The sequence below is a fragment of the Microtus pennsylvanicus genome, chromosome 16, assembly GCF_037038515.1.
Source record: "Microtus pennsylvanicus isolate mMicPen1 chromosome 16, mMicPen1.hap1, whole genome shotgun sequence".
NCBI classification, from domain to species: domain Eukaryota; kingdom Metazoa; phylum Chordata; class Mammalia; order Rodentia; family Cricetidae; genus Microtus; species Microtus pennsylvanicus.
The window spans coordinates 49,028,789-49,053,901 of NC_134594.1; the positions used below are offsets into that span (position 1 = coordinate 49,028,789).

The following is a 25,113-nucleotide window of genomic DNA, read 5'->3' on the forward strand; positions in this document are numbered from 1 at the left end:
GCAGGAAGGAGAACGGGAGATGTTCTAACATTTGAACCAGGTAGAGCAAAGCATAGTGAAAGGATCAGGAAATACAGATTTGCAACTATTATGTCTAATATGTCTACATTAAAATGCAGGGCATAAACCATTCATAACTTCTCACATATTGCTATTTCCTTTACTTACACTACACAATGATTTCTTAAAAGAAATAACATTCTCTTGTTCTTCACAGTGTTATCCAGTGACTTTGTTGACACGGAAAGAAAACCTCCCCACAGCTGGAGGTCTCATGAAGCAACCAATTGAGCAGGACCCTCATTCCGTGAATGCACTTGGCTCTTTACAGTCATTGCATCTGATACAAAACAAGGATGTTTAGAAATTTAAATAAGAAATGTTTCACATGTAGGCCTCTTTCTGATTTCACTTTTTACATGCTGGTGTCAAATTACTGACTTCCCATGCTTCTTGTAAGGACACATGTTCTCAGCTTCTTTATAAGCATGTAATTACGTTTAGTCTCATGGGTGTAGGAAGGGGCCCACATACAGCTGAGTGATAAGAGGACACGCTTAGAATGCATGGGGCTCAGTGACACACATCACACATACCTACACACACATACACACATACACACACACACCAGTCAATACTATAACTCCTGCCATATACAAAGCCACTTTTAGGTTATTATTACTGTAATATTAGTTTTTATGCAATTAATATCAAGCAAGGGTTACTCATGGAAGTCATAAAGTATGTAATTGTGATATGTCTAATTCATGTCTAATGTGGTATGTAGCTTGGAAATCTTTTATGTAAGAAAAAATAAGTCAGCCCATGTTGAAGGTAGGATAGGGTCGTGCACTTATTGCTCCATTGGATATTGCAGTGCAGTCTTAAAGCTAACGTTATTGGGAATGGATACATATACTTTTTGTTCCTCCTGGAAAATAGCAACCAGAGTGAATTATCTTATATAATTACCTCAGGTTATCTATGCAAAATTTATAAGGGCGCAATCTGAGAGATAAAAGGAACACAAAAAGTGCATAAACTTGTTTCCAGTGAAGATGGATTTCTTTTTTTTTTAAATAAGTACTACAGGAGTTAGAGAACTTCCAGCCCCAGTGGCAGAGAGAGTTTCCTGTGGGCCTTGGTTATTTTGTGATGTTATCTGACATTTGTCCTTACTTTACTTTTTCTGAGGCTGATGAGCATGCTTGTCTACTTACAAACAGATAAAAGATACTGAGATGAGTGTAATGGTACATGCCTGCAATACCAGCATTCAGAGGTCAAGGTTCAAGGCAGGAAGGGTAGTGTAATTAGAGACCCTTTCTCTAAATATATATATAAAATCTCTCCTACATTAGTAGAAACCTAATTTCCAATATGATAGTTCTTTTTTTTCTACATTATTTTCAGCACTATGTGTAAGAACCTAGTTCAGCTGTTACTTGTTGTGGTATGTATAAATTTAATGTGGTTTGAGAAGTCATTTTTCCATTTTCCTTTTGGGAATCATAGTCTAATTATATATAAATTTATTCCATTCAGAGGTTATGGTTTTTGAATCTTAAATCACATGTCTTCCTATTCTATGTCTATGCCCATTCTTCTCTCACTGTTTTCTATGACATTAAAGACCTCTTCACTAATAGAGCTTGCATTTCAAGATAAGGCTGCATGTAAACAAATTAACTTTTAAAAATAGAGAGCAGTTTCATCTGTAATGATGTACCAATTCATAAATTATCAGTAGTGTTTTTGTAAAAAGATAAATGACCCATCATAGAACACATCCTATTAGGTAGTCTAGATGTCTTTGTGCACTAGGAGATAAGGCTCTGGTCTTATTACACTCTAATAAAATGAGTTAATGTTTTAGTATTATCGATAAAAGAGCACTTGGATATATTTAATAACCAAACTGAAAAACACTTAATTTCAGTTGTCTGTAGCAATATAACACAAATTCTCCTGTAAAACAAATTGCACTTTTGGAATATATTTTAATGTGTATTCAACAAAGGAGAAAATGAGGTGATTGAAGTTCAATTTGTAGCATGTTATTAACCATTTCCGCTTGACTAGATGAGTAAAAGGATAATGGATGAGGGTTTTATTATTACCTTTCTGCTAAAATGAAGTGGTATAAAAGATAAGGTGACGAGATTAATGAACAAAAGAAAAAGGAGTAATCAATCCAGCTCGAAGAGGGAGAGGAGAGTGACAGAACCCGATACGATCCCTAAGAGCATGCCATTTAGAAGGTTAAGTTTAGGAAACTGAAATAAACTAGGAGGCTGGCCAATTAATGTTAATTAATTAATGTAAGTTTTGCATTTAAGGTTTCTATGAGCTGTGCAGAACTGGAGTCGAAACCACATACTAAAAAGTAAATTTGCTGTTTGTTCTGTATATTTCTTTATCAACAGACTCTAAACATAAGCCTTTTATTAGACAACAGTTTCAGTACCAAGTCTTCTTCATTTCATTTTTTTTGTTGGCACTTTTTGAAGATTTCAGAAAACTTTAAATAATTTCATAGAAGTTGTTGATTTCATGATAGTATTAACTTAAATTGCATCCTTTTATTCATATGACAAAGTTTGTTTAACATCTACTGTGCACCTGGTGTTCTATTTTTAGTATATGTACTATCCTAGGAAAGGGAAATGGATAATATTCTTCTGTTCTTGAGCTTATGGTCAATGGGATAGATAACAAGTAAGCATGTGTTCTGTGAAAACAACTGCAAGGAGACAGATGTAGCACTGATGCCTCTTCCGCAGTCTGCCAAGCAGAGGACACCTTGGTGAAGGGAACAGCATGAGGAAGACTATAGGCAAGGTGTGGTGGCATAGGAAAGGAACAGGATTCTCACAATGTCAGCAGAGTGCGTGGAGTCGCCACAACGGAGAAAAGACCAGAGTTAGGCAATAAAGGCAGAACATCTGATTTTGAGACTGATTCATTCACTTAACACTCAAATTCTCAACCAGTTCAAGGCATATACCAATGAAGACACCAGTCTCTGGTCTATTGCCTCAGTCGTATAGGGGAGGGGAGGAAAGGAAAGGAGGAGCCATGGGTTACTAAATCATTTGGATAGCAGTGCTTATAGTGCTTTGAGGGAGAGATTGCTTTGGAAAGGGGCATGTGGGAATTCATTCCGTGTTAATGCAGTGCCTGGTACCTCTCCTCATAGTGGTGAGACCATAAACAAACTTTCCCGAGCTGGTCTCGCTTAATAATCTGAACCTCCATTACTGTTGCTAAAACACAACGTGTGCAAACTGCATGGCATACAGTCTTATGAGATAGATACGTGTGTAAAGTATATACCACACAGACCTTCTTTCCTTAGTTTCTATGGACAGAAACAGTGAAACAAAGACTTAGATTTAAGCATCAGTTGTATAAGAAATTCATGTGTCTCCCCCAGGAGAGTGGTAAAATTCTGAGGGAAACACAATGAGGTCGTGGTGTAGAGTTCAGTGCAGGGAACAGTTGGAGCTGATCACAGAAGGTCGGGTGTTGTAATAGGAGCGGCAGGGCTGCGTCCCCAGCACCCTGTCTGCCTGGCTAGCTTATGCCCCGAAATAACAACACACAAACTGTATTTATTTAAACACTGCTTGGCCCATTGTATTTATCCTCTTCTCGGCTAACTCTTGCACCTGGACTAGCCCATTTCTAATAATCTGTGTAGCATCAGTCTTACCGGGAAAGATTCTAGCCTACGTCCATCCTGGGTCGGAGCTTCATTGCGTGTGCCTCAGAGAGCAGAGCTCTCACATCCGCCCAGGAGGGGGGAGCTTGGCGTCTCTCTGAGCTCACTTCCTCTTCCTCCCAGCATTCTGTTCTGTTTACTCCTCCCACCTATGTTTTAACCTATCAGGGCCAAGCAGTTTCTTCTTTATTGCTTAACCAATGAAATCAACAGATTGATATATGACACTCCCACATCAGTCAGGGAGTGGTGGTATTTATGTGCCAGCCTCTGAAGTTACACCAGCTAAGCTCTCCAGTCCAGCAAGTACTCCCCAGGCAGCAGGGTGCAAAGCCTGGTGTGGGAGACTTCGCAAGTCTAAGTGATGTGAGCAAGGCTGTTATTGGCATTGGTATTTTGGTAGCTGAATTCAGGCCACCAGATTTTTCTGATTAAATCAGTATTTCTGAGTAAGGTCAGTTTTTCCTGCCATCTTTGGACAATATTTTTTTCTAGATCACATTTTCATCTCATTTCTCCCTCTGTGCTTTGTTGCTTAGCTCTTGTGTGCCTGACAGAAAGCATGTGTAGGGTAACTACATTTTACAATGCAAAGGTTATGAAAACCCAAAATGTCTGGGTTTAGTTTTTCTCTACTCGTTTATCTGCTTTGGGGTGTATTGGGGATTGAATCTAAGGCTTCATATATGCTAAGCATACACTGCTACCAATGAAGTACACCCCCAGCTAAAACGATCCTCCCAGTTAGGTCACACATATATTTTATATACTTTAAAACTTTTTTTTCTCTCCTTTAATAATTGTTTTAACCAAAATCATTTTATTATTCATAAAATAAGACATCATCTGCCTGGAATGCATAAAGTTTCTGAAAGGTTTTTTATAACCTGGAAGTAATCCTTTGTCCACCCCTTGGGCCACTCTTTAGAGACAGTCTTACTGCCTTTTAAAACAGTATGTGTTTGCTAGGCATGGTGGCACATGACTTTAATCCCAGTAGGAGGCAAAGACAAATGATCTCTTTTAGTTGGAGGCCAGCATGGTCTACAAAAGAAATTCTAGGCCATCAAGGCTACATGCTGAGACCCTTTCTCAAAAACAAAACAAAAGAACAACAACAAAAACCTCTATATGCTAATGTTCCTATTTTTTAAAAACTGAGCTTTAAATTATCATATATAGCCTTCCTCTGATGAATACCAAGAATGCACCACTCTTTGTCATAATATTTCTCACACTTAGTTTCCCATTTCCTCCTAACATAGATATTTCATAATCTCAATTAAATTAAACATCAGTATTTACATTATAATAACTGTGTAAACAGTGGCCATTGTTGTAGCATCAAATGATTGATCACCTCTTCATTTTTACCTAAAGTATTCACGAATCACTCAAGGTTAAATTAAGAAAATAGAAACTTCAGAATTCACAAAGAAAGGGATACTGCTTGAAAAAGGAAGCATTTTGGTTGACTTCCATTCTTCACTGCACCACTATGATAGCTTGGTTTTATATGTGGCTCATGGCTGTAATGAAAGGAGTTATGCTGCCTTGGGTTCTCTGCTTACTGCTTCTTGGCCTGGCAATGCCCACGCCCAGTGGCTTCTAAGAAATGTGTGGGGTATAAATGTCTTCCAATTTATTGCGCTAACTCATCTTTAGTCTTCCTTCAGGTTGACCGATAGTTTAATAGAACCCAAGCTGACTACAAGAATATTCAGCCTTTAGAATTCTGAAGTTGTGTTCTATAAATAGCTCTCAACAAAAAGAGACATCTGTCCTGAATTGATTCTCTGTATTGAACGTAGAACTGTTTGAGGATATCATTGGGGCAATTTCATGAAAAGTTTGTGCCCCACTTTTTTAAAGAAATTACTCACTTCAAGAAGTGAGTAGAAAAAAATTAAGAAACAAATTAAATGGTAACACAAATAACCAATTTGCCAGATACAAAGGAAGTCTTATACATTAAAAAATATACACAACTTAGAAACACAGTAACTGCTATAATATGTACATTTCTGTCATTATTATTTGGAAACAAGTAAATATTTAAGAAAGTATTATCAGGGGATCTTTTTATACTTGGATAATTTTCAGAAATCACTGACTTTGTTGTGTGTAAGAGTATCGTATTTGTTTTAATTACAAAGTCTTCACCAATAGAAATTTGTAGTACTGAATTTATGAATGAACTTACTTGAAATACTCCAGAAAAGGGAGAAAAATGATGAGGGAAATGGGTAACTTCAAATTATCAAAGTTCTTGAAATTATGTAAAAAGTAAATCAAGCTTCATTACAATATTCTAATTCTTGTGTGTGTCTGAAATTATTCATAGCAAAAAACCTCCAAAAAGAAATAATCATAAAATATAAAAATGCTGGCATGCCATATCAGTTATTCTCTTCATTGAGAAAGCAATACCCATTTCCCCACCCCCTTGTCAGATTTTCCACTGCTTTCTTTTAGGCTGTTTTCCAGTCTGTGACTAGAAGGGATGGCATTGCAGAAAAAGATGAGGTTAAGTGAGTCAATGCCGAAGTCTGTTGTCAGTCAAGAGAAGTTAATGTCGTGGTCACTCTGCTGGGGTTAACCAGAAGATGCTCATCATATTCTATATTGTAAATGAGTAGCTCTCATCCTTAATTTTATTGGCTCTCTTCCTTTCCTCTTTTACCCACCTATAGGAATGTTCTCATTGGCAATTATGCTTTCTGTACATTTAAAAAGTCATTCTGCTGTATTTTATTCTTTGCATAATTGGTGAATAGGAAGCTATTCTCTACAGCTGAATTTTTTGTGATAACACCTTTTATTTCTGAACCTGTAACTTAGTGGGAGATATTCTGTTGAATTATCAAGTATTTGTGTTCTGAGCGTCTAGTACCCAGTGGGCCCCCTTCTCTAAAAATGTTCTCTTTTTTCTTCTAATAGCAAAATAAATGAGAAAACATCTTAGAAAATACTAGGAAGAATATAGAGTTTATTTATATAAGGAAAGAGATGTATGTCTATAAGACTTTCTTGTCTGCGGATTGGCTTAATATAATTTACACCTTTTCATTAAGAATGAAATGAGAGATTTCCAAGATGCCATAGTGTAAAAGAGAAATCAGATATAAGTACATATTGAAATTTTTTGTGTGTTTTGTAACAACTGGAGTGTCTGCCTCATTATGTTTCTTGTTCTTTGTTTTGCTTTGCTTGTGCCAGGCAACTTTGATGACACTGTAGCTCTCTGGAAGGAAGACTGCACTCAGGCATAAACAGCAGCTAAAGTGAACCTGTGTTTCCTTGTATTTGTTCTATGAAGCTGTAGTTATTTTGAATGATGGTCTAATCTATGTCAGAGGCAGGTGAACCATTTATCTGGTACACAGCCCATTTCCACACACACAGTCACTGAGGCTGAATTATTTGCTATCTCAATAGGTTTTACAGATTAAACTTGGACCTCTGATAAATGGTCATCAAAGTAATGACTCTTTGGGACTATGAAGAAAAGAATATACCTGGAAAACCACAAAACTAAAATGTTTTCCTCTTAGAAGAGGTGCTAAAAGACTACTTATATCATATACTATATAGGAACAGAAAAAATATTATGTGTATTATATATGTTTAGTTTTCCACATATAGAAAATATGAAAATGTCTTCTTATTTTTATTTATGTATTATATGCTTTATAAAAATTAGTAGGAAGAAGTATAATTTTGTTTTTATTAATACAGTTTTACATTTATCTAAAAATTATTCTTAGCTGAATTGCATACATATAATTAGATAATTTGTTAATGAATTCTTGAACATTTTAAATAAGTATCTATTTCTATTTTATTCTTTACTCAGAAAGCTTAAATTTCCAGCTTCTATAATTACGGTTGCTCTGTCAGACTTGAGGTTGAGAAAACATTTGGCATTTGAAAAATTAGAGCTTAGAGTTTTTATAGGATCTATCACCTATAGGATAAGATAACACTTTATAGGCTAACCTAGGCATATTTTCATCATTTCAATAGGATTAGTTGCTAGTTCATGGGCTCTATTTAAAAGTATACCACACTAGTGAGATGAAGGATCTGTTTGTCTTTTAGCCTAAATGTAAGATTACATCTTTCTTTCATTCAGGATGTCCCTTGCGAGTTTATATTATCAGTGAAACATGAATCTGCAGAGTACAGAAGACCTTCAGAAACACAATATCATGATGAAGCATAATCTGTGCTATATAAATGCACAAAGCGCCTGCATCGTACACTCACATGCTTTGTGTCTGCTGGGTGGGGTGTAGGCCCCCTTCATGTTTTCCAAGGGAAAACGACTGAAATAAATATTTGCAGAAGTCTATATATCAATTTGTGTGTTGACAACTGTAAAGAATAATTACTTGCTTTGGTTAAAAGTGGTGTCAGGAAGGGAAGTAATACGAGTTGTTTGTTATTAAATTTGAAGTAATGTCATCTTCTGCTATTCTTATCATGCTATGCTCTAAACTTCACCCCTTTCCAAAGGAAGGTGCTAAAAATCTAGACAAAACCAGTACTGGTCCATAATGTCCAATGTATAGTTTTAAAACTGACTACCTACACAAAGAAATAGGAAAAATGTGATTCTTACCTAGGATATATATTATTTGATGGTGAAAGTTGAGAATAACTTTTGACTCCATACTTTGCCTTCTAAATATACTGAGTTGGGGGCTGATCCCCCAACATCTCCAACAACCCCACTCCCCAAGATCTGATGGTCCAGGCCTGTCCTTTAGCTTCTGCAGCTGGAAATGTCATGCCTGTGGCTTCCGAACTGGGGCTGCATGCTGGGATCTGGCAGTTCTGTCTTGGGACACACCTGCTGTCCTTGCTCCTGTGAGTCTCTTTGGTGTCGGCAATGTTTTGGTGAGGATTCTGCAACACTCAGGCAGTCTCAGGTATCTTCTGACGCCTCCAGGGAGAAAAACCATTCCTCCACAGCTCTTCCCTTCTGTATGCCTGAAGAGTTAGCACCACACTGGTAGCATTCCGCGTCTTACACCCTTCATAGAGATGGCCCTAGTTGCCCAAGGGCTCTCCTGAGCACCGTGCTCAGAGATGTGTGCAGCATAGATTTTAGACAGTGTTGGGCACTGGGTTGACTCATTGAAGTACTGTGTGGCCCCTAGATACCTGGGGCCTCTCAGATGAACTGAGCACTCTTTTGAAACTGTTCTGCCTCAGGGTTCTGTCACTTTTTACCTGTGATGGATGTGATAATTAATCTCTGAGGTCACTGTTCACTGTTTTGCTGAACAGTACCTGGCTTCCCAAAGGACATAATGCTCTCTTTATCCAGTCAGTGGGCTGTCTAGGCTTTCTAAATCCTTACTTTCTGCCTCTCTTTTGATTATAAATTTTATTTTATATTTTTGTTGATAAACAGTTAAAAGGAAGCCTCAAAGTATCCTTAACATACTGTTTAGGGATTTATTTCACCAATTATCCTACTTCATTGTTCTTCAAGTTCTACCTTCCATAAAGCATTGAAGAGTGACAGGGAGACATTATTACACATTGCAGTGGCTACAATTATTAAGAAACACTGTACAGAATGTTAGTATAGATGCGGAGGAACCCCTCTTCATAACTGTTGCATATAGAAGTGGAAAAGTGTGCAAATACTTTGAAAATTGTTCTGGCAGTTTTTAAAAATTATTTATGCCACTAAGCCACAATTTAACCATGCCACTTTGAAGTAGTTACCCAGTAGACTGAAAAGATCTATAAGAAGGCCAATACACAAATATTTATATTAATTCTTTCAACTTTTGTAATCTTGATTTATTCATAATACCTTTGGTGATTGTTTAACTTTATGTGTTTATAGGTGTCGTAGTTTGTTTTCTATTGGTATTGTAAGTGCTATGATGAAAAGGAACTTAGGTAGCAAAGGGTATCATGGAATCAAAAGGGAATGGTATGTTGTCAGCTTGGGATGGCAGAGTTCCTGTGGGGGTTATGAAGCTCTGCTTACCAAATAATCTCTTCTCTTATGGGCAGATCTTTAAGAAACAGTAATGAGTGTGCTTTTATATATAGTGACATACATAAAAAGAGGTTAGAGGACATTATAGTGGTGTGGTTTAGTTGGTGATTGGATACAAGGTTCTAAAACAAACCTCTAATGATTGGTATCTCTTACTGATTTGACAGTAGGAGAAATGGGTTAGTGATTAAATCAATGTTGAGTAAGAAGCCTGAGGATTTAGCTACTCTGCTGAAATTCACAGGAATTCAAGATAGAATATACTACAAAACCTATCTGGAATACAACCCTTCCCTTCCGTCTCACTCACTCTCCTTTTTTCCCCTTCAACTGTTAGTCTCTCTGCGTCTGTGCTGCCCTTAAACACCTGGATCAAGTGGCCCAGCTTGTCTGAACACTAGTGTTGTCCGTTCTGGCGTACCTGATGGGAACTGTGGATATGTTTAGAGACTGTATGTGAAGACACAGACATTTGTGATAATACTTACTAGTTGGAGAAGACAAAGTATTTTTTTTATATAGTTTCACATAAGTTGAGACTGATGCTTGAATTTTCTTGTTCTTGTCTGATTCTGACCTCAGGGTTATGCTGGTATAGAAGCAGTTGGCGAGTGTTCCTTCTTTAATATTCCTGGATAATTTTGCTAAACAGAATTGGGGGTGTTTCTTCTTGGTATTTGGTAGAATTTACCCATGGAACTAATTGAAACTGCCTTTTTTCTCTGGGAAGGTACAAACCACAAGTCCACTTTCTCCAATAGATATAATCATGCACTCTGTTGCTTCCTTCTCAACTTAGGTAGTTTTGTTATTTTGATAAATATAATTCATTATCGTAATTACTGTCACTATGTAGTGTAACAGGTCACTTGTTGATGTTGTTTATTTTAATTCCATTAATATTTAAACTTATATTTTATATTCTGGACTGATTATATTTATTTTATCTTAGGCTAGGGCCCAAAATATATTCTGTCTTTTGTTTGTTTTTGTTTTAAGATTGGAAACTGTCTGGATTGCTCATTCTGGCCTTGATTTTCTGGGCTTAAACAAACCTCTCATTCCAGACACCGAAGTGTCTGGAGCTACACAGGCCTGTGCCATGGTGCCTAACAACCTGGCTTCCTGACTGCATTCTGCAGCTGTTAGATGGAGTAGTATATACTGTCAGTTAGGTTGTTGGTGGTGCTTGTGTTCAAGCAACCTGTATTTTCACTAATCTTACACCTGTATCTATTTAATCTATTATTGAGAGGTATTGTTTATATTATAGATTTACATATCCTTTCCGACATCTGAGTCTTTTGTTTTTTGTTTTGTTTTTCATCTGAGTCTTTTTTATCATGAATTTTATTTTTTTTTATTATTTGTTTGGTTTGTTGAGGCTGTGTATGGATTTGTAGGCTGTATTAGCCTTAAATTTTCGATGCCTGCTTCAGGCTTCTGGGTGATGTGGTTGCAGTTGAATGCCACTATACCCAATGTTGTGTTGCATGTGTTTTAAACTTCCATTTGATTCACAAATAATCAGGATAGTTATGTGTGTTAAGGAAACGATTGGATTTCATTATAAGATAAACGTATTCCTAAAAGTAGGCTTTACCCTAGAACACTCTTGGTTTGATTAGGTGTCTTTTCTAATTGTTCTGTCGTGTGTGTCGTTTCTGGGTAAGTTTATTGTTTTTCCTCTCTATTATTAGTCATATTTTTGTATAAGAATGGTCATTTTTAATTGAACGCTAGCTGTAATGAATTTAACCCAATTGTGGAGCCTGTAAATATTCATGTGGTATTTTTCTGGGCTAAGGTTTCTTGAGTGTGGTTTTATCCTTTTATAACTTACTTTGAAGATTTGCCAGGCAAGACCAGATCACATTTAGTATGAGGCTGATTCTTCATATATTGGTAGAACCTTTCTAAGTTTTCTATCCAATAGTCTGAATTGTGGGCAGTTGTTTGTTTGCTCTGGTTATGGGGGGTCTTGGTATTGCTCACAGTTCTCTCCTTCCACCACCTGGTATCCAGGGGTTAAACATAGGTTGTAAGGGTTGGTGGCAAGCTCTTTCATGCACTGTGCCATCTCATTGACCTTTTTAGCCATTTTTCAGGACTTGCTGTCTTTAATTGCTTGGGATTTAACATCTTCAAAGTAGCTCCTCCCCTATTTATTCTATTTGTCTTCAGTATTTCTTAGATCCAAGGGTAGTTAAAGTTTAGTCTGTTAGTCTTGTTTTAATCAAAAGGGGGAGTTCTCTTACTCATGGATTTGTTTCGTTTTAGTGTGTGTTATGTGTTAATGCTGTTCCTTTCACTTTTCTGTCTTTTGGTGTCCTGCTATGTGTATTTGTTAGCTTGTGTTAACTTGACACAAAGTAGAGTCACCTGGGAAGAGGGAACCTCAATTGAGGAACTTCCTTCATGAAAGAGGTCTGTGGCCTTGCATGTGGAGCATGCTGATTGGTGTAGGAGGGCAAAGCAAGGTAGTTGAGCAAACCAGAGGAAGTAAGCCTACAAGTAGCATCACTCCCCATTCTCTGCTTCAGCTCCTGCCTCTAGGTTCCTGCCTCTGCTTCTCTGAATTACAGATTTTAATTTGTAAAATGAGATACTCTCTTGGTCACAGCAATAAAATCCAAACTAGGACACTATTTATATGTTAATCTGCTCTTAGGAGTTTTCTCTTTTTATCATATTATTTAAAGCCATTTTAAAATTTAAATGTATTTTGACCTTATTTTCCCCTTCTATCAAGTCCTTCTGGATCCTCTCCCCTTTCCAACTCACCCATCTTTAAGTTCTTTCTCAATAAACAAACAAACAAAAAATCACTCAAGGTACACACACACAACAACAACAACAACAGCAAAATAAACCCAGAGGAACATTGACAGATTCCTTTTATGAGACCACAGTTACCCTGATACCCAAACCACACAAATGCAACAAAGAAAGAGAACTACAGACTAATCTCCCTCATGAACATTGATGCAAAAATACTCAATAAAATACTGGAAAACTGAATCCAAGAACACACTAAAAAATCATCCACTATGACCAAATAGGCTTCATCTCAGAGATGCAGGGTTGGTTCAACATACAAAAATCTTTCAATGCAATCAATTATATAAACAGTCTAAAAAATTCATATGATCATCCCATTAGATGCTGAAAAAGCCTTTGATAAAACACCTCTTCTGATAAAGGTCTTGGAGAAATCAGTGATACAAGGAATATACCTAAACATAATAAAAGCAATTTATAACAAGCCGACAGCTAACATCAAATTAAATGGAGAGAAATTCAACACGATTCCAATAAAATCAGGCACAAGACAATACTGTCTAATCTCTCCATATCTATTCAGTATAGTACTCTAGGTTCTAACTAGAGCAATAAGACAACAAAAGGAGATCAAGGGGATACAAATTGGAAAGGGAGAAGCCAAACTTTTGATATTTGCAGATGATATGATTATATACATAAATGGCCCCAAAAATTCTACCAGGGAACTGCTACAGACAATAAGAACCTTCAGTAATGTGGCTGAATACAAGGTCAACTCAAAAGAAATTGGAAGCCCTCCTATATGCAAATGGATAAATGGGATGAGAAATAAATCAGAGAAACATCACCCTTTACAAAGTAGCAACAAATATAAAATATCTTGGGGGTAACTCTAAGCAAGCAAGTGAAAGATCTATATAACAAAAAGTTTAAGTTTCTGAAGAAAGAAATTGAAGAAGACACCAGAAAATGGAAAGATCTCACATGTTAGATAGGTAGGATCAGAATCATAAAAAAGAGCAATCTTACCAAAAACAATAACAGATTTAGTGCAATCCCCCATCAAAATCCCAACACAATTCTTCACAGAGCTTGAAAGAACAATACTTAGCTTTATATGGAAAAACAGAAACCCAGAATAGCTCAAACAGTCCTGTACAGTAAAGGAACTTCTGGGGGCATCCCAATCCCTGACTTCAAACTCTACTATAGAGCTATAGTAATAAGAATAGCTTGGTAGTGGCAGACAAGAGAACCAGTGGATTCGAATTGAAAACCCTGACATTAATTCACATACCTATGAACACTTTATTTTTCCAAATAATCAAAATGGTACAATGGAAAAAAGAAGTCATCTTCAACAAGTGGTGCTTGCATAGCTGGTTGTCAACATGTAGAAGATTGTAAATAGATCCATATCTATCACCATGCACAAAACCCAAGTTCCAGTGGATCAAAAACCTCAACATAAATCCAGTTACAATAAACCTGATAGAAGAGAAAGTGAGAAGTAGCCTTGAACACATTGGCACAGGAGACCACTTCCTAAAATATAATACCGGTAGTTCAGAATTGAGAACAACAATCAATAAATAGAACCTCCTGAAACTAAAAAGCTTCTGTAAGGCATAGGATAAACACAGTAAATAAAATGACAGTCTACAGAATGGAAAAAAAATCTTTTACCAACTCCTCATCTGACAGAGGTCTGATCTTCAAAAGTTCTTTATATAAAGAACTAAAAAAAACTAGATATCAAAATACCAAATGATCCAGTTAAAAACTGGGGTACAGATCTTGCTGGTTGTGGTGGCGCATGCTGGTAGGGTTTGCTGAAGAAGGCAGAAGCAGGAGGTTCACGAGTTTGAAGCCAACCTGGGCTACACATTTTTTGCCAGGCGGTAGTGGCACATTCCTTTAATTCCAGCACTCAGGAGGCAGAGTCAGACGTATCTCTATGAGTTCAAGGCTAGCCTGGTCTACAAGAGCTAGTTCCAGGACAGGTTCCAAAGCTACAGAGAAACCTTGTCTTGAAAAAAAAAAGAAGAAAAAGAAAAACTGGGGTACAGATCTAAATAGAGTATTCTCAACAGAAGAATCTCAAATGGCCGAAAGACATTTTAAGAAATTACTCAACATCCTTAGTCCTCAGGCAAATGCAAATCAAAATGTCTCTGTGATACCATCTTACACCTGTCAGAATGGCTAAGATAAAAAATACCGAGGACAGCTTATATTAAGAGGGTGTAGATTAAGGGGGAATACTCCTCCACTGCTGGTGGGAATGCAAACTTGTATAGCTGCTTTGGAAATATGTATGGCAGTTTTTCAGAATATTGGGAATCGATCTACCTCAAGACCCAATGATACCACTCTTGGGCATATACCCAAAGGATGCTCAATTAAACCAAGCAGACATTTGCTCACTTGCTCAACAGTGTTCATAGCAGCATTATTCATAAAAGCTAGAATCTGGAAACAACTTAGATGCCCCTCAACTGCAGAATGGATAAAGAAAATGTACTACCTTTCACAATACAGTATTACTCAGTTGTAAAAATCAGTGACATCATGAAACTTGCATGCAAAGACAAACACTGTATGTACTTACTCATAAATGGATACTAGATGTAAAGCAAAGGATAACCAGACTACAGTCCACAACTGCAGAGAAGCTAGGTAACAAAGAGGACCCTAAGAGGGATGCATGGATCTCCCTAGGGAGGAGATTTCGATGAGATATCCTGTAAAAACTTGCGGCATGTAGCAGGTGGGAAAGAGGAGGGGAAGGGGAGTGAGAACATGAGGAAATAAGGGAACATCGAGTTGAGAGAGGGATGGAATAGGAGAGCAATAAAAGAGGTATCTTAATAGAGGGTTTAGCGAAATAGATGGTGCTATGGAAATTTCCAGGAATTTACAAGGATGACTATTGCTAATACTTCTAGCAATAGTGGAGAGGGTGCCTGAATTTGCCTCCGCCTGTAATCGGATTAGTGACCCTAATTGATCCTACATCTGGTAACTGATGGAAGCAGATGTGGAGCCAGGCACCAGACCAAGCTCTGGGAATCCAGTTGAAGAGAGGGAGGAGGGAATATATGAGAAGAGAGGTCAAGATCATGATGGGGAAATCTACTGAGACAGCTGAACCAAGCTCGTGGGAACTCATGAACTCTAAACCAACAGCTGTGGAGCCTCCATGGACCTGAACTAGTCCCTCTGCATGTAGGAGACAGTTGTGTAGCTTGGTCTATCTGAGGGGCCCCTGGCAGAGGTGCTAGGATCTTTCCTTGGTGCCTGAACTGGCTTTTTGTAGCCCATTCCCTATGGCAGGATGCCTTGCTCAGCCTTGATGCAGCGGGGAGGAGCTTGGTTCTGCCTTAACTTAGTGGGCCAAGTTTTGTTAGAATGTAAAATGAAATTTTAAAAACATTGAGATACAAAATTTAAAAAAACAAGCAGGAAGACAAAATAAGATTATGGGTATTTTATGACGCTGCACTAGCTCTCCATCTATCATTGTATATCTTACAAATTTATGGGCTGGGTCTGTAGAAAAATCACCAAAGCTAGTCTCATTGTAGCGGCATTACAGTATAAATGATAATCTAGTGGTTTGTGTTGAATTGTATGGATCTGTACTGTGAAATGAGGTTAACACTTAAATCCTGTTTAACTTGTGTTTATAACGTTCTGTTGGGTGAATATCCTTTACAAAAACAGTTTTTGGAAGATTGTATACAAAGCTGAACATGAGCAACATATTTAGTTGGACATTCCATTGTGGAAATAAATATGAACTTATATTAATTTGTTTAATATAAGCAACCCTAACCAAGCAGTTGAGTAGTAAATAGAATGTCAAAAGCTGAAAACCTGAAGGAGAAAAGTCTCTCCAAATGGCAGCCCTGCTGGGGGTTGTAGGCACATACCATGTGTTACATTCCAAATAATTTTCTTTTCTCTGAATGGAAGCCCTGCTGGGGGTTGTAGGCACATACCATGTGTTACATTCCAAATAATTTTCTTTTGTTTTGCATTGCTTTTATTTCTTATCCTTGGTATTTTAAATAACAAAAGGAAATATCTTAAAGGTAAATAAAAGTTTTTCCCTTTAATTTAGGCAATGTGGGCACTAGAGAAATTTCCTGTGACTACATTATTGTACACCTCTAAAAAGAGAATAAGTCATTCTGCTCTAAACTCACAGTACTGTACTGCTAAGATGTATTCAGATAGCCGAGTGGTGGTGGAACACCACCTTTAATCCCAGCACTAGGAAGGCAGAGACAGGTAGATCTCTGAGTTCAAGGCCATGGTCTATAGAGTGAATTCCAATACAGCCAGAGTTACAGAGAGAATCACTGTGTGGTAGTTTGAAAGAAAATGCCCCCAAAGGAAGTGGCACTATTAAGAGGTATGGCCTTGTTGGAGTAGGTGTGATCTTGTTGGAGGTAGTGTGTCACTGTGGGGGTGGGCTTTTAGGTCTGTTTTCTCAAGCTTCACTCAGTGTGACTGTCAATTGACGTCTGTTTGCATGAAAGATATAGCACTCTTAGGTCCAGCACCAAGTCTATCTGCACACTGTTATGCTCCCAGTCATGATGACAATGGACTGAACCTCACTGTAAGCGGGCTATCCCAATTAAATATTTTCTTTATAAGAGTTGCCATGGTTATAATGTCTCATTACAGCAATAAAAACCCTAACTAGGACACTCTGTCTTAAAAAAGAAAAAATAAACCATAAAAAATAAATAAAATCTAAAAAGATGTGTTCAGGTATGAAAGAAAGAATTTTGATGGGGAAGAGGAAAAAGGTATGTTTTGCTCATTGTTTCAGAGGTTTCAGTTGACCGCAGTGTGTAGAAGCTGCTCAGCTATGACTGGCAGAAAACAGTGGAGCAATGACTTTCTTCCATGGAAACCCCATCTACAACACTTTCAAGATCAAAAAGCTCTTACATGCTTTTGAGATTGAGTTTGAGGGTATAAAGGAAGAATTGACATTGAGAAGACTTGTTAGTGTTCTTGCTTAGTTAACTATACATTATAAAATTTTCTAATATGTTTAAAATTAGTAAATTTTTACTAGTTGATTTGAGTTTAAATTTGTTAAATAATAAAAATTCATGAATAGAGAAAGTCTGTTTAATAATGGGCAAATTTTTTGAAATTTGAATGTAGTAACAATGTATGTTATTTCCCTGTGTTTTTGAGAAGTGACTGAATTTTTTCAATATGAATGAAAAAATTAAAAGTGGACATAACCACATATTTAAGGAGGAATGTAACATAAGTAGTTTTGAAGCTGGGTATAGCAGTGCTTTGTTCTTAGGCAGAGGCAGGAGCATCATCCGTGCTAGATAGAAAGTTCAAGATCTGTGGATGTCTCAGCGGGAGAATGTTTTAGTATGTTTTGGGACCTCAAATTTGATCCCAGCACCACAGAAATAAGGAAATAGATAAATTGATGAAAAGAGATCATACCAGGTTAGGTCCATACAACATAGCAAGTTCTATGCCAGCCTTAGTGACTATAACCCCTATACTCAAATATGTAAATATTTTTTATCAAAAATAATTTATGTATTATTAACATAAAATGCCAAAGTGATATTTGAATGTAGGAAGATATGATGTAGAGAAAAGAGTTGAGATAAATAAATGACTCTCCCATATCTTTTATAATTTTAACAGTTTAGATACACATGCCTATGATGTCTTATTAATCAAATAATGGGCTTTTAGTGTGATAATTATTGTCAAACATTGTTTGAAAGCACTTAACAAAGTAAAGGTTGTAAAACATGTTAGGATATCAGACTGTAGAGCTTCTAATGGTATTATTACAATAAACCTTTAAACTTTTATATTGAAAATCTCTTATACATCCCCGGTGTTCCCACCAGACAGAAACCCTTCACACTGCATTCACGATAAAACTCGCATTGTGGCTTTGTTTCCATTTTAGATGATATCTTCAGACCACGGAATATCTATTTAGATCTAGGTTTGTTTCTATATTCATTCTGCTCTTAGTAATGTTTGTGGCTGATTGTTTCCCTGTGCATTCTTATGGGGAACAAATAGAGAATATCTACGTTCTTCATGAACGTACTCTGGTAATGTTTTATGTTGTAGTTAGGATTGTTGTCTTTTTTTTTAAAGACCCTCAAAACTGCAGGTATAAGTTTTTAAAACTGAATTAAAAATTAGTTTGAATATAAATAAATACCTTCGTTGATTTTATTTATTGACATCATTTTAATTTTTCTCATTAAGATATATAGAAAATACCAGTTAAAAATAATTTTATAATGTATCATGTGGAATTCAAGTTATTTTTAAGATGAGAAATGTCAAAAATAAAATAGAACTATGTAAAGAGTCTGAATTATTTACAGGCCAAAGGCTTAAAGGTACAGCACTCTAGCACAAATATTAAGTTATGAAATGGGAATTTCAGTTTGCCATAAATCTGCCTGCCATTGCAGCTTAAAGTAAAATAGTTTTGCCCATCTAAAGCAACATCAATTTGCCAGTCAGTGCTTCATGTATCAAAGAGCGTTCTGTGAAAATATCAATATCATTGGTTAATATAAATGAAATTAATTTTTAAAGCTAGGCTAAAGGTTGACATCTGAAAAATTGCATTACTTTGCAGAAGAGAAATTTCTGTCTTCTAGTGAAATTTCAGGTCACGAGGGCAAGTAATTTTCACAATCTTCAATGGGAGCCAGTGAAATATGAACTTCATTGTCACCTAGCCCCAAAGCGATAAGATAAAATGAGCTGATACATCATTTGCTGTGGTTTTATCATCTCCCTCAGTAATTGGAAGAGAAAACATAAGAGTGTGTGTATTTGTATGCTTCCCCGTCTTCCCTCCCAACTGCCCCATCATCCACACCCAGGCTAAAGCCATTTTACCCCAATCAATACAAAGGTCATACAGCATTTTTTAATATATTTTTAATTTTTCATGCTGACTAAAACTGCCAAGTAGAGCGTTAGAGTAATGAATACATTTAATTGAATTTGTCACCCATGAAAATGTTAAGGACAATGCTATAGTACATCATAGTACTAGTAGCAGGAGAAAATACATTGATGAAAGAAATTAAATAATAACTCATAATTGATTTAAAGATAATTTTTATTTATATTTATGACTTTCAGTTTTGTTGCTATTTTGCTTTTGGGAAATATAGATCCATTCTGAATGTTCATAGTCAGTTACAATATAATCACCATTTAAAAAAAACGCTCCAGTGGAGACAACATCTTCCACTTTCTGAAAAGATATTTTTTATAGTTGTTCTTTCTTATATTTGGTTAAGAATATATGATTGTGAATAAAACACTAAAAGTCATATGGTTGGTAAAGAAGGAAATCCTAAAACAGCTTGAATCTATTATTAGGAAAAATGGAGGGTCATCTCGACATTATTTCAGAGAAAACTACAGCAAAATATAAAAACCATCAGTATTCTAACTTTTAAACGATTGATTAAATTTTTTAAACTTATTTTTATCATCTGCAGTTCTTAGAAATACTATGTATTGACAGGTGGTGAACTCACTGAAGAGTAGCTTTTTCGATGCGTGTTTTTGTTTTAAAGGTATTTTGAATATTTTAATATCTTCCCATGCTCAGGTTAAAGACTTAGTTTCTGCTTTGTTCTCCACTTTGGGGACATAGAGAACACCTTCTTAACCTTCAGTTACTGCCATTATCACTTGATGGCAGGATTAGTTTCTGGTTTATACACTGAATCTAAAACATCTCTCTTGACAGTAAATGTATTCGTAGAGTTGCTAAATGATTTTTTTTGTAGAATTTTAAATACCATTCTTGTTATTTGTTATGTGATATTAGGCTTCTTATTGTCAGATTCTTCAGAAATAAATATGGGATTGTTTGAATGAGTAAAACCACTTAAAATTAAGGAGTGTTTACCCGAGATTATGCTATACTGGTTTACTTATAGTATGTTCTTTCAATAGCCTTCTTTAATTCCAGTTACATAGACTTCTATTTCTTGATTTTGTATATGCAGACTTTGTTCAAACTATTTCCTATTTTTTAGATAAAATATTTCCCACTTTTTAGATACAATTTTTCCTTTCTAGAAGAATGTTAAAATAGTTAAATTTTAACGAGGGTATCTTTTTTGTAACAAACCTTTCCTCTTTGCTCCTTTACTATAGTGAAACAAACATGGATCTAGCTATTTAAAATCTACTTTTTAAATTGTAAATATGGTATCATTTAGTTGGACTAACAAAATGTGGGTTTCTATTTTTGTTATTTCTTGAGGATGAGAAAGCAAGATTTTTGATTAAAAGGAATGAAAATCCTTTACTATGGTTCTAAGAACTGCAGATTGTAAAAGAATTTTCTCATGGATTCATAGAAAACTAAAAGAAGAGTAAAAAAAGAAATACATGTATTTTTGGACAACATTATTATCATTCCAAAGAAGATATATTTGATTTTTAAGGAAGAAATTTAGTATGTATTTGTGTATTGTATTTAAATACTGAATTCCTATTCTAACAGCTATTTTAAAATTTAATATGTAAATTAACTTTGTTAAAACAAGTTATTTTTAAAAGTTTAATTCACCAATAATCACACTAAAAATTTTAAAACGAAGTGGTAAAAATTCAGGGAGAGTGCTATGGGCTTAGGCTTTCAAGCTATTCTAGACTCAGGGTCATAACTGCCGAGCAATGGTAATAATACAGTTGCCATAGCAACTGATTCATTGGAGGGCTAGACCTCTGTCTAGGGTGCTGTCAGTATACGTGGAGTTCTAGTGAACAGAAAGTCCCAAAGAAGGGTCTGCTTCTACCTAATCCAGTTTTAATTGAACTCTAGAGACTTTGAAGTGAAGCCTCAGACCAGGCACACACTCCTCTTCTAGCAAAAATGAACCTCGAGTTCAGCCAGGCTTCGACTGCGTTCCAGGGCTGACATCTCTTCCTAATGAATACTTTCAAGAAATGTTATTATCTCAATTTCAGGTAGAAACTCTTTAGTTACGAGAGTCTCTATTTCTATTTTAAGCTACACGTTGACTATAGAGGTATTCCCTTTTGTTATTTTTTATATATAATTAGGCTATTTTTATTACAGTTTTAAAATTTGAATCCTTAGACAGTTTTAAAGAATTTTCTGTCTCTTCTGTTTTTATGAGCTTGAAAATATTATGAGACTTTATTAAACTTTGGAAGCACACTTTGATGCTCTCTGTGTTCTACTGTTTGTGTCCAGTTTGGACCCCTGTAAAACAGCACTGGCTTCAGTTCATGGAGTAGTTAATCTACACACACATGTGAACGATAAACCACAAAGATAGTGACTGTTCTAAGAAAAAGAAAAATGGGATCAGAAATATGAGGTCTAGGAGTTTTAATACTGTCTGTGCTGTTTTAATTTATTATTATATTATTGTTAATATTAGTAATGATAATAATTTGGTTTTCCAAGACAGGGTTTCTCTGTGTAGCCCTGGTGTCGTAGAACTTTCTCTGTACACCAGGCTGATCTAAAACTCAGCAGGTATCTGCCTGCCTTTACCTCCCAAGTGCTGGGATTAAGGGTGTGTGCCACCACTCCCACACTTAAATTTTTAAAATTTATTCAACAGTGTGACAAAAGACTAAGATTTTACAAGGTTGAATATGTGTGGGCCTTATGTCATTTTGTATAATTTTCAGTTTTTATATTTGTTAGGCTAAAATACATCTTAAGGAGGATGGCACTGTATTTTGGGTAAATTCTTGAAACAACCAAACTCTTTAAATCAGTAGAATATATATGGAATTTTTGATTAGTCATAGAAGTACCTGAATATATAAAAAATCTTAAAAGCAGCATTTTAATATACTTGTTTCTGTTAGTGGATAGAGAGACTCTAGAATGTGATAACTCTTTGGATGTGTGATTGTTTCTGTGAAGTGTTGGCATTATTGCTATGAGCAGCAAGATGAGATTTCTGTGCTCAGGAAACACAGAATTTTCACACCAGTGTACAATGCTTCTAGCATGTCACAATGCTTAAGTGACTCTGTTGTTTATTTTGATTCTCTCTTTTTCTAATGTCAACCTAAATACAGGATAAAACAATGTAGTTTATTTAGTTTCTAGTTTAATCCCAACCCCTTTTCCTTGGAGACTGAGCCTTGTAGGCCCGAAAAACTTGAATTCAAGAGAAACATCACAGTCTCTGGACTTCAGCCTTCTGGGTACTGGGATTACAGGTGTCTAACACACTCCACTATAGTATGCTTCTGAAGACCATGACAGTGTATGGGAAACTCTAGACTTGGGAATTTGAAAACATGGAGTAGGCTGAACTTTTCACTAACTTTCAAAGAGATTTTGTTTTAATGCTTAACATGTCTTCAGCATGCCACATTTTACTTATGAACAGAGTCATTGGATATATTTTACATGTTTATAAAATATATAATGTGTAATATATTCTTAACACTTCATAAATCCAAGGTGTTGAACTAATATGCATAGAAACTAGGCAGACTACAGTAAGTGATTGAATACTTACTTTAAATTAGTAAATACAGTTACTTTTCCTAATAAATCAGAAAACTGAATATTTATATGAAGAGCTTGTGCCTCCCTTGCTTAAGGAGAGAGAGAGGAAGGGAGGAAAGAGGAAGGAGCATTGGATCCCTGTCTGGAGCTCAGGTTGCTAGGCTTCATAAAGTCATCTCAAAATTGTTACTTTGTGCCATTGGTAAGGCTTCAGAGTGTATTTGGATGTTTTCCCGAGCTAAAGCTTAGATTCTATCCTTTAAAAGCAGGAAAGATGAGAAGCAAACAAGTACCTATCCTAATTTCAGATGGTAATGTGTTCTAAAGAAACTTTGAACAGTTTGGGGTGTTTGGTACTGTTAGCAGAAGGTGAAGAGTCCATGGTTGTCTGGGAGATGACAGGAGCAGAAGGCCTGCTTTGAAAGAGCATTCCAGTCAAAGAAGAAAGGAAGTAGTTAAAAAACAAACAAAACCTTGATCTGTCCTCTTTCTGCCTTTTCCTCTTGCTTAGTTTTATTTGTTATGAAACCGAGAGGTAGAACATTTGTTGCCAATTTCAAAATTGAGAGATGAGTCCTTGTCTAGTTCTTGACATTTTTATAGTACTTTTCAAAGTTATATCTGTTTTCTAATTTCTCATGTACAAAATTGAAAAAATAACTGAATTAAGTTTTTTGTTTTTAATTTCAAAGAAACTGCCATTTGTGTTGAAGAATATAGGTTTATTTGTAGCTCTGGTCTGGTGGGGTAGGGAAGGGAACAAAGGACAGAGTGTAGGGTTGATCACCACTATTTCTTCTGTGTTTGTTTCAAATGTGACCCTGTCATGCAATATTGTAATCACAGGTTTTCATTTGTGTTTTTTAGTTGGAGTTGGGCTGTAGAAATATATATTAACTTTTAGCTTAATTGATCTCAGATTTTTATCAGCTCTTGGTAGGAATGGCATTTGATTCTCTTGGAGAAATCCTGAGTCTGAATTCCTCTAAGACTCTAATAATTAAGCTTTTGAAATGATCTTTTTGAAAACAAACCTTGAATAACAAGGCAACAAAGTGGCTTAGAACTAAAGACAGGATTACTGTGGATTGGCAAAGCATTTTAAGCAACTGTGTCTGTCACATGGGATGACAAGAATTGTAACAAGTTACTCTGACAGCCACCCACTCCATGGAGAGATTATGCTGAGCTTATTCGCAGGGCTGTGTTTAGCTTTGACGGACCAAATGATACTTAACCCTTATACAGTTAATCTTTATGTTTTCTGATTTTTTTTTTGCCTTACCAGTGACCTTAAAATTTTTGAGAATAGTGTACTAACATACATCTTTAAAGCAGGCCAAAGGCACCACTGGACAAACTATAATCATATAATATAAAATCCATTTGTATAAGAGGGCCATCAGAACATAAGTCATTCTCTCGAATTCTTACTTTTTGAAACTTTATCTGAAAACTTAGTTTCTCTAATAAGATTTTAAAGTTTTTTAGTAAATAAGGCTGCATCTGTTTCCTGACAATAGATTTCTTTGTTTATAAAGCCCAAATATGTAATTGTAAGAAGAGATTTAAGAATTTCACCATACTTTTTCATGTAATTTGATTTTTACAAATTGCAATGCATTTTTTTTTCATTTTTTTCCTAACAGTCTCATTATCTATTAAATTATTTTTCTTAGAAATTGTTTTTCTTAATAGAGCCTTCTCTATTTTAATTGGAGGGAAACAACACTCATGGATTGTAATGCTGTGACTTAATGGGGTTATCTTTTTTCTCACTAGATCTTGGCATATACAGAAGGTCTGCATGGAAAATGGCTGTTCACAGAGATAAGATCAATCTTTTCTCGTCGTTATCTTTTGCAAAATACAGCCCTGGAGATCTTTATGGCAAACAGAGGTAATATGTTGCAGAAGTACATTGTAAAAAAGCTAACTTGCCCCCATTCTGATGTCATTTTTGAACATACCATATTGTTTCTATTTAGACCGGAACTGTAGTTTACCCTC

At 35.9% G+C, this 25,113-nt stretch overlaps 1 protein-coding gene across 5 annotated transcripts in view; it reads left to right on the forward strand.

Moving 5' to 3' along the window:
• Positions 1 to 25,113, forward strand: part of Lrba (LPS responsive beige-like anchor protein) — a 478,393-nt gene that overhangs the window by 300,086 nt on the left and 153,194 nt on the right. For all 5 annotated transcript variants that reach the window (XM_075950353.1, XM_075950356.1, XM_075950355.1 and 2 more), the window contains exon 41: positions 24,886 to 25,003. In XM_075950353.1, coding sequence (XP_075806468.1) covers positions 24,886 to 25,003 — 118 coding nt within the window. The remainder of the gene's footprint in view (positions 1 to 24,885; positions 25,004 to 25,113) is intronic.